The sequence below is a fragment of the Neomonachus schauinslandi genome, chromosome 14 (assembly GCF_002201575.2).
Source record: "Neomonachus schauinslandi chromosome 14, ASM220157v2, whole genome shotgun sequence".
Classification (NCBI taxonomy): Eukaryota; Metazoa; Chordata; class Mammalia; order Carnivora; family Phocidae; genus Neomonachus; species Neomonachus schauinslandi.
Window position 1 is genome coordinate 70,988,260 of NC_058416.1, and position 10,331 is coordinate 70,998,590.

The following is a 10,331-nucleotide window of genomic DNA, read 5'->3' on the forward strand; positions in this document are numbered from 1 at the left end:
GGGGTAGGAGCAGCCAGAGAGGGACAAGCAGACTCTGTGATGATCGTGGAGCCTGATGCGGGGCTCGATCTCATGACCCTGAGATCATGTGACCTGAGCCAAAATCAAGAGTCAGATGCTTTACCAACTGAACCACCCAGGCTTCCCGATGACTTGTTTTAAATATAGGCCTAAATAGGCTTGTGGGCAGTTCTGTCTGGCTGTCTTAAAGAGCTGCCATATGGCATGTTGCTGTGTGCTTTCATTTCTTTGTGCGTTCATTCTTTCAGAGGACGGTTAATGAGCTCATGTGTCAACACTTAGGTACTGGGGATGCGAAGAAGAGTAAGATAAGTCCTTGCCTTGGGGAGCTGACAGTCTGGGTGGGTACAACCCCGACCATAGTCACAGCAGGGCAGTGGGATACACGCAGCAGTAGGGGTAGGTGTAGAGTATAGGGGGGATCCTCAGAATGAGATAGGGTCACGGTTCTTGGGTTTCAGGTATTCACAGATTCACACAATATGAAGAGCTTCTAAAGGCTGAGTGGCCTGGGGATGACGTGGGTGTATTAGTTTGCTAGAGCTGCTATAACAAAATACCCCAGACGGGTTGGCTTAAACAATAGAAATTTATTTCCTCACAGTCCGGGAGGCTAGAAGACCCGATTTCAAGGTGTTGGCGCATTTGGTTTCTCCTGAGGCGTCTCTCCTTGCCTTCTCTCTGTCCTCACATGGTCTTTTCTCTGTACTCACATCCCTGGTGTCTCTTTCTCTTCTTCTGAGGACATCAGTCATATTGGATTGGAACCCCACCTTAATAGTCTCATTTTTACTTAATTGCCTCTTTAAAAGCCCTGTCTCCAAATAGTCATTGGGGATTACTATTTCAACATTTGAATTTCGGGGGCGGAGGTGGACACAGTTTAGTCACAATGGGGGACCGCATTTTTATTGTTGATTGAGTCCCTCTATATGGAGGCCCCTTTGCCTTTTACAGTGCCTGGCATCTAAGGCCGATCAGGAAGTAGTTGTTCAGGGGCGCCTGGGTGGCTCAGTTGGTTAAGCGACTGCCTTCGGCTCAGGTCATGATCCTGGAGTCCCGGGATCGGGTCCCGCATCGGGCTCCCTGCTCGGCGGGGAGTCTGCTTCTCCCTCTGCCCCTCCCCCCTCTCATGTGCTCTCTCTCATTCTCTCTCTCAAATAAATAAATAAAATCTTTAAAAAAAAAAAAAAAAAAAGGAAGTAGTTGTTCACTGAGTGAATGAGAAAGGTGGGTGAGATGGATGGGCAGGATAGCAAGGAGGGCATTCCCGGTGGAGGTTGTGAGCAGGAATAGGAGGAAAGAGGGGAAGGAATTTTGAGAGTGGCATAGTGTAGGAAGTGAGATCCTAAGGGAGATGGTGGAGCAGAATCCAGATGAACGTGGTGCTCTCAGAATGGGCAGTGGGGCGCTACACCGAGTGATGCAATAAACTGTGTTGGAAGCAGGTGATTCAGCCACTAGATATAGAACAGGTGAGTTAATTCTCAAGCAGTGCAATTTTTCTATACATACCAAACTGCTGAATATTTGAGGCCTTCACTCCTATGCCCTCTGTCCCCACCTACTGTGGTGCTCTTGGCTTAGTGGGAGGAATGGGAGGAGGTTGGGTGGGAAGGTACATGGGGCTTTAGAATCAGGCAGCTGTGGGTCTGTATTGTGCACACGTTACTTTTGAGTGGCTGAGCTGGGCTTCAAGCTGGCCCCATCCTAGTCATGGGATGTTTCACCTTTCTGAAGAGGGGGAGAGCTGCACCAGGTTACTTTTCAGGATTCCTAGATGCAAATCCTTGAACCCTGCAGAAGTAACATTCATAGAGGTGGGAATTATCCTCATAGACATCTGGGCAGGAGTTCTCTATGCACACATGCACCCTCCCCACCTTCTCCCTCTAGCAGCACAAAACACCTGTAATGCTGTGGTCTGTTCATCTGTCTTCCTTTCTCATTAGCTCTGGGATATTGTGGGCTTCAAGTCCTTCTGGTGACTTGTGTAGTACTTGCTGGGAGAATTTTCTGGGGTGCTGGTTGCTTTGTTAGGGTCGCCCTAGTAAATGGTCTTAGTGTTGGCATGGGGAGGGGACACCTCCTGGAAAGATCTGGGGAGCTTCATGGAGTCTGCTCTCAGGGGACTGAGCCAGTCCCAGCCTCTGGCTTCCTGATTACCCTTTCTCAGGATCTGGGATGCTGGTTCTGAAAGTCTGTTGACTGCTAACGTCTGTGGTTCTCTCTGACCCACTGAGGGCATGTGGGTTTGATTTAGCCAGTGTCAACTGAGCATTGACTGCTGATTAGAGTGCTCCGGGAAGGCAGAGCTGAGGAGCGCATGGCCCATTACCTCCTGGAGCCTCAGCAAGACCCTGCCTTTTGGTGGACAGACTGGGTGTCCTTACCCACTTTTTTCTTTCCAGGGGCAACCCAGCCCTGTCTTTTTAGGAGCTTTCTTTCTTTCAGACACAGTCTACTTAGGTTTTCTTTCTTTCTTTTTTTTTTTTCATTTTTTCACAGGATGAGGACATGAAGAGAAAATTTCAGAATTTACTTTTTGAAGAAAATAAGCCAACGGCTCTACCCCAAGTCCCGGCCCAGGTATTCCAGATGATGGTCGTTAAATGTAGGCTAAGTTTTAAAGAGCTCATGAGCAAGGAGAATGAGCTTGAAAGGTCTCTTTAGTAGCAATTGCTTAATATTTTTTTGGAATACTGTGGTAGATATTTTGTTTCAGCTCAATCTGCTCTAGCACCCTTAGAAGATTTAATAAGAAGAGTATGTTTGATGCATTAAAGAAGCATAGTCAGGGATTGTCATTCAAGAGGTCTCCTGCAAGGCAAAATTGGAAGACTGTATTAGAAGTTCAAATTTAAGCTTGTTGAAAATTTATAATCTGGACAAGTGGTTGATTATTTATTGATTACAATGTTATTCTTCCAAGGTTCTTTGTTAGGATTAGTTAATATCTCTTCATTCCTATCCTGCCTTCTTTTGATGAATAATACCCTCCTCCCCACTGTCCCCTCGAAATTTTATGAATGGGAAACAAAGACAAAAAAGATGGTCTTCCCACAAAAGAGCAAGATTTGGGGCTCCCAGCAAGAGGTATTGTAGTTCCTTTAAACTTCATAATTTAGGAGGAGAGTACAGAGAGGAGGGAGGGTGTTTATGCTGCTTGCTTTCAGTATCCATCAAGTGGTCAGAAGCCACAAGGGAGAGCCATGTCCGTTCAATAAGCATGTCTGAGTTCTGGGCAGGTGTGGTGGGGGTTCAGATGTCAAGGGGGACGACTCCTAATTCTTGGTACTAGAAGTTTCACATGAAATGCTCCAAATGTACTGGAAGCGTAGTGGGACACTTTGATAACCTTAAAGCCAGTGGTTTTCTTTGAACATTTCTCCCTTTTTACTTCCAGCCTTCCACAAGTCAAAAGCGGCTTCTTGAAGGGGAAGCAGAGGATGCTGACACCACAAAGCGTCTGGCTGTGTGTGCTGCTGTGTCGTGAACTTTGGTTGAACATGAAAGAAACCTGCCTTCTTGAACCTGCTGCCATTTTCTTTAAATCTGTTTTTTATAGTTTATTTTAATTGTGGGGATGGTTGCTTTTTCACAATCATCAATACACAATTCCAAACCTAGTGGAACCTGGGCTTTGGCTTCTGTTTGATGATGAGCTCTTTAGCGGCACACCTTTTTTGTGTATTTGCAGTTTTGTGCTTTTTGTCTGCTGTTCTATGTTGGCTGGAACCAGGTGGGTATCCCTGGTCTCAGCCTGGGCAAGCTGCATACAAATTCGAAAGACCCTTTAGAAAGTTGGAGATTGGGGTGGTTTGTAGAGACTGGCTAGTCACCAAAGTCTTCATGAGATGGGAGGTAACTTGGTACCATATACCACAGGCCAGTTTTAAATTCTCACCTCACCTGTGTAAAGGTACAGGTCCATCGTCGCTGAAACCATAGGACCAAAACGGTTGTCAAATTTGAAATTTTCCTGGTTTTAGGAAGGATACGTGGCATATCAACTCTATTATTTGTAACACCCAGTAGAGTCCTAAAACTAAGCACTTAAATACTTTTGCAGCAAATATTCACAATAAAAGGGTTAGAGAAGACTATAAGTGCCTCATGTCAGTGCAGGTTACTTTTCTGTCAAAGGAGTTATGGATGACTCTCAGGTTTCAAAGCTGTTTGGAGTTTGGAAATGCAAATGAGGCATGTGGGCATTTCATGTTGAGCCAATGACAACCAAGGAAGCCCTGTATAAAGCCCTTCCCTTGGCTGATCTTGTCCAGTCCTCACAGTGATGCTATGGTATATAAGTCCTCTGACTGCCCTAATGTTGTAGGTGAGGAACCCAGGATGAAGGAGTAAGTTGACTTGTCCAGTGTCACACAGCAAGTGGCAGAGATGGGACCCAACCCAGGTCTTCCTGACTCTAATATTCCTCATCTTCTCAGGCTCATATACAGTCAGACTCAGGAATGCTGACTCACGCTGACAAAACTCACAAGAGACTGATATCTAAATCCTGAATGCCAGTGTGTTCAATTATTGTGAGAGGGTACAGCCCCATGATCTGTGTAAGTTGGGACACCTTGGTGGCAAGAACAGAAGCTCATTTAGGTTACTTCATGATAAAGGGGATTTGTTTCAAGGTTAGATGTCTGGCCTGGGATCCATCAGGAACCCAGGCAGCTGTAATGCTTGGTTCCTCTTGTCTCTTTCTGACCCACTGATTTTGCTTCTATCTTTGGCTGGTTGAGAGTAGGCCACATTATAGCTCACTGGTCATGCCATGAGTTGAATGCCTTGGTTCTGATGCCAATGATGAGCCAGCCAGGGCCTCAGGGTACACAGCTGTTGCCGTGGGCAGTTGGGTGGTAGTTGGCAATTTCCTTTAGAAGGGTGTGCAAGCATTCTGAGGCTTGGCTGGCCTGGTGTGTGTGTGTGTGTGAGCAGGGGCTTGGTGGGGGCTAGATGGGGATTTAAGTGGTTTGCATATTTAAAAGAATGAAGTGGAGATTGCCAAGTTAGATGGGTTTTTAGCTCATTTGAATATTTAATGTGAAGGCTGTGGTTTCTTAGGGCATTTTTCCCCTCTTGGGGCAGAGCCAACCAGCCCTTCTCTGTTTCCAGAGCACTTTATATTCGCTCCCTCTGATTATACCGACCATAGTAGATAGAATAATGGCTCCCAAAGATGACCTCATCCTCATCCCCAGAATATGGATATGTTCTTTTACGTGGCAAAAGAGACTTTGCAGATATGATTAAGGATCCTGAGATGGGTAGATTATCCTGTCTCTTCTGTGTGGCATTCTGGGACGGGTGTGTCATCACAGTGTTTGAGAGGGACACACACAGAAGGAGTCAGAGTTAGAATGGAGTGAGCCGCTTTGAAGAGGGAAGAAGGGGCCACAAGCCAAGGGATACAGGCGGCCATGAGAAGCTGAAAAAAGGCAAGGAAATGGATTCTCCCCCTCAGAGTCTCTCCTGAAGGGACCAGTCCTTTACACCTTGACTTTCACTAGTGGAAATGATTTCAGACTTCTGAACTACAAAACTATAAGAACAAATCTGTGTTAAGCCACCCAATTTGTGGTAATAGAGGCCATAGGAAACTAAGATGTCAGCTGCTTATTTGGGGCCACCCAGCATCCACTTCTTCCTGACCTCACTCCAGTTTTCTTTTGAGGCAATTCTTTTCCCTTATCCCATGAAGTTATGGAGGAAAGGGGGAGTTGGTAACGCTAAATGCCTGCCCCCCCGACTATGAAGCTGAAGGGGTACAAGGTCTTCCTTCCCTGGTGGAGCTCCTCTCACTAGCCTCCTACCTGGAGGTGGGCCCAGGACTTCGAAAAAATGAGCAAATGGAGCTGGGATGGCAACATTAGTGGTAAAAACAATACTGTGCCAATATGAGCTCTCTGCACTTCCTGACTTTGGCTTTGAAATTGCTGAACTTTTATGTCCTTATCTATAAAGTGGGTGCAGTAAGAGTAGCAGCCTCATATGGTGTTTGTGAGGATTGAATGGGGGAATGTCATTTAAAGTGCCTGGTGTGTGATAAGGGATCTATCAATGTTGCCTTCCATCCTTAAAGTGTGGGAGGATCACATATAAGTAGCCAGAGGGTGCCATGGAAAAATCTTGAGCAGGGACATAATATAATCCGTTCAGTTTCTGGGGTGGCGGGGGCACACACAAGTTGGGCAGATAATTGAGATGCCTTTGACCTAACGTGGGAAATGTCAGGACTAGGTGGATGGTGGGAGCAGAGGTGGAGGGGCATTTCCCAGTGCCTGAAGTAACCGCCACTCCTGTAGAACAGGCATGTTGTTCCATGGTTGACCTGCTGCGTGCCTAGATAGGTGCAGTGGACACCTTTTATTTGTGCCTATCCTCATCTGATGCCTCTTGTGATAACTGCATCACTTTTTCTGGGGGAGGTATCCCTCCTCCCACTCACCCTGGCCCCACCCCCTTTCTAGAGGGGCTCAGTATAGCCGGGTTTGGCCAATCTTGCTGTGATTGGCTCAAGTAGGGACTTCTGACCTAAATAATTGCAATGAAAGTCAGCCCTGAGACTGGCTGGAATTATTGGCAAACAGCTCCTGTTTTCCTGGTCAGATATGAGCTAGGTGCTGCCTGGGACACTGGAGAGCCTGCATGAGAAGTCATTGAAGAGAGAAGGGAGCTGAAAGAGATTCAAGATTTGGGTCATTGAGCACCTGGATCCAGCTATGCCTGAAGTGAGCTTCCACCCCGAGACTTTTCAGTTTGTTTCTTTTTTTACTCCAGGTTGAATTATTATTACTGTCACTAGTATCTGGAAAAGGTCAAATTAATAAATTCAACCATTTACAAACTCCGAGAGACCCTTGGAGATTTTTTTTTCTAGTAGGGAAAAACATTCGCTGCTGTTGTTTTTCTGCCAACTTTAGGGTTTTCAGAGAGGTTTGGGGCAGAGAATGGAAAGGGAAGGTGTGGGAAGTAACAGTCCCTACAGCCCCAAGGTTGAGTGAACCCCTCCCAGCTAATTATACCACAGAGTTTGGGAGCAGAGCCCCTTTCATTAAGCTTTTAGGAGTCTTGGAAGGAAAGGGCCAGAATTATACCAGCGAAGCCTGGAAAGTGGTGCTGCCAGGCGTGCTCAAGGAGGGACGTGCATCATCTGAGAGTTCACCTCAACCCTGTGAGGTATTATTGCCACTTTCTCATTTGCTGATTTAGAAATCAAGGCTTTCTGCTTCAGTCAAGTGACCTATTAAAGGTTTCCCAGTTTGCAAGAGGTGGAGGCCAGACTTGAACTGAGATTTCCCTTCCCTAGAGCCTTTGGTTTTAACCAGTACACAAAACTACTTAGGTCTTTTTTTTTTTTTTTAAGATTTTATTTATTTGACAGAGATACAGCGAGAGAGGGAACACAAGCAGCGGGAGGGGGAGAGGGAGAAGCAGGCTTCCCGCAGAGCAGGAGCCCGATGCGGGGCTCGATCCCAGGACCCTGGGACCATGACCTGAGCCGAAGGCAGACGCTTAACGACTGAGCCACCCAGGCGCCCCTAAAACTACTTAGGTCTTGTCACCTGATAACCATTCAGTACTAGGAGCTGTGCTGACACCATCCTGATTGTTTGAGTCCTCCCAACACACCTTAGTTATCGGCCTTCCTGATTAAGGAGAAACAGGCCCCCAGAGACCTGACCTTAATCACGGAAAGGTTAGAGGAGATGTGGGACTCGACCTCAGGTTCTCCACTGAGTCTGGCTGTCCCAGGGACATGGGCATTCACTGTGCCACTTACTCTCGCGCACGTGCTTGCATACTTCCATGACGGGGATCTCATCACCTTAGTAGCGTTCTTCCCCGGCACTTCTTGGGGGTAATTCCCTCCCGGCTCAGACCCTCGCCGCAAGGCCGGCGTGACCTGTGAAGTATATGGGGCAATGCGGAGCAGTTGCCCAGGGGCCTGCCCGGGTGTCGTCTGCAGTGCGGCAGGCGGCGGCGCCAAGTCCAGAACGGCGAGCGCTCCAGCCAGGCCGGACGGCTGCGGAGGGGGTGGGCGCGACGCCGGGAACAGCGGCCGGCTCCGGAGGGCGCGAGGCGGGGCGCACGGGGAAGGGGCGCGGCGCACGGGGAAGGGGCGCGGCGAGTGCGCGCTTGCGCGGTTGGGGGGACCCGCGGAGGCGCGCGGGGAGCTGGTGCGGCGAGTGCGCGCGTGCGCGGTTGTGGGGGGGTGGTGTGGGTTGCCGCGGCGGCGCGCGGTACGGCGGGAACATGGCGCGCGGGTCCGGCGCGCGCGCCTAGCTGGCGGGACCGTTAGCTCGAGGCGGACGCGGCCCGGGCCCCGCGGGGATGGAGCAGTCGCCGCCGCCGGCGCCCGAGCCAGCACCGGGGCCGACCCCGGCACGGAGCCGTAGGCGGCGGGAGCCCGAGTCGCCGCCGGCGCCAGCGCCGGTGAGTGCGTGAGGGGCGCGGGCCGGGAGACTTTCTTTGTGAAACTCCGTCGGTGCGAGCCGGGCCGGGCCTTGGAAGCTGACGAGCGGCCGCGAGGCGGAACCCGCCCCACCGTCCGGGTTCGAGCTGTCCTGCCTCGAGCCGCTCTGCGGCGGGATTCGGTCTGCCGCCAGCCCGGCTGGTTTCGGATAGAGTATGTGTGCGCGCGCGCGGGGGGGAGGGGGGGTTGGGGGGGTATACAGTCGGCGCCTAATGAGCACCACGTCTCCACTGTTGCCTTCGCCTTAGCGGGGCGGCGGCTGCCCCGGCCCAGGGCCCACGGGAGAGGTAGACGGCAGCCGCTTGGAGGCAGGTGTCGGTGCTGCCCTGAGAGACTCAGGTGCAGACAGCCCCAGGTGGAATCACAGGGAGTAAGCTGTCGGTCCCTGGAAGGAACCAAGTCTGGCGGTGTCTCAGCACAGAGTGATTTTGGGATGCTTGACATCCACCCCAGCTTCGTAGTGTCTTTGGGGTATCGGTCAGGGTGAAGGATGCTGAGCAAAATGGACTTTGGAGGTGTGGCTCTCAGAGGATGAGATGGGATGGCCCTGAGGATTTGGCTCCCCAAACTGCCCAGGCATAGGAATAATCTGTAGCTTGATAAAAATGCTGGCGTCACAGCTCTTCCCAGGCCGCAGACTCAAACTCTCCAAGGCAGAGGACCAGATTTTGAATTTTTAACAAACTCTCAAGTTGTTATGATCAGGCAGATTCGACAGGCACTATTTTAGAGTAAGCTTCCAGCGATCAGGGACCTGTTCTGTTTATAGCTCACCATGGCATCCTGGTACCAGGCGCACTGCTTGGCACATGGTAGATGGTCATTCAGTATTTGTAAGAAGACTGAATAACTTAGAGAGTTTCCAAAATAGGAGCTCTTGAGACATTTTCAGGAGCTTTTGAGATTAATATCTCTGTGAGATTTACTGTAAAATGTGATTTTTTTCTCTCGTCCCAACTTCTGTGAGTGTTTTCAGTATGTTCTAGGCAAAATCAGAGTATACATTGCTTAGTGTAAACCATCAACTATGTATACCCTAGCTAGGTTAAAAGTAATTATAAAACAAAACCTGAATTAAAATTAAAAATGCATGCTTCTTTCTCTTCATTTGGGAACACTAGGCTTATAGGATTTTTTTCCTTCAAGGCAGGTAAATATTTACATTTTATCAAAGCAAATGTGAATTACTGTTTATTCAGAAAAGTTGGCAATTTGCTTAGACCTGAGTATTTGTAGTTTTTATGTAATATTTTGAAATTGAGATTTATGTTTAGTTTGGAGTCAGTGCTAAAATGGAATTGTTTGAAAGTTATTGATATTTCAGGGGCTGTTTTTTTCATGTTTTTTGAATTTCAAGAGTTGATTTCATTTCTTTTTTTTTTTGAGTGGAAAAATAAATATATAGAAAGACAAGACTTTAGAAGTTGAGATTGCATCTGAAGAAAAATAGAAAAATTAGATGTTTTATTCTGTGTGTCATTTTTGCAGTTTATTTGGATTTTTTTTAAATTCTTTTTTTTTTAATTGAGATACCATTGACATATAACATTAGTTTCAGATCTAGGACATAATGATGTAATATTTGTATATATTGCAAAATGATCACAGCAATAAGTCTAGTTAACATCTGTCATCACATAATTACAATTTCTTTTCTTATGATGAAAACTTTTAAGATTTACTCTCTTAACAACTTTCAAATATACAATTCAGTATTATTAACTATAGTCACCGTGCAGTATATTACATTCCCCATCACTTTTTTTTAAGTGTCTTAAAAAGAAAACAAAACAAACCCAGCTTTTTTTTTTTTTTTTTTTTT

At 47.7% G+C, this 10,331-nt stretch overlaps 1 protein-coding gene and 1 pseudogene across 2 annotated transcripts in view; both read left to right on the top strand.

Annotated features, from left to right (window-relative positions):
• CHEK2 (checkpoint kinase 2) overlaps nt 1-3,722 on the top strand; it is a 51,982-nt gene extending 48,260 nt beyond the window's left edge. The window contains exons 14-15 of one of the 2 annotated variants that reach the window (XM_021703508.1): nt 2,530-2,610; nt 3,428-3,722. In XM_021703508.1, coding sequence (XP_021559183.1) covers nt 2,530-2,610; nt 3,428-3,517 — 171 coding nt within the window. In that variant the 3' untranslated portion in view covers nt 3,518-3,722. The remainder of the gene's footprint in view (nt 1-2,529; nt 2,611-3,427) is intronic. The other variant, XM_044921093.1, reaches the window with a different exon arrangement.
• Nucleotides 3,723-5,212: 1,490 nt separating this feature from the next.
• Nucleotides 5,213-10,331, top strand: part of LOC110592472 — an 11,568-nt pseudogene continuing 6,449 nt past the window's right edge.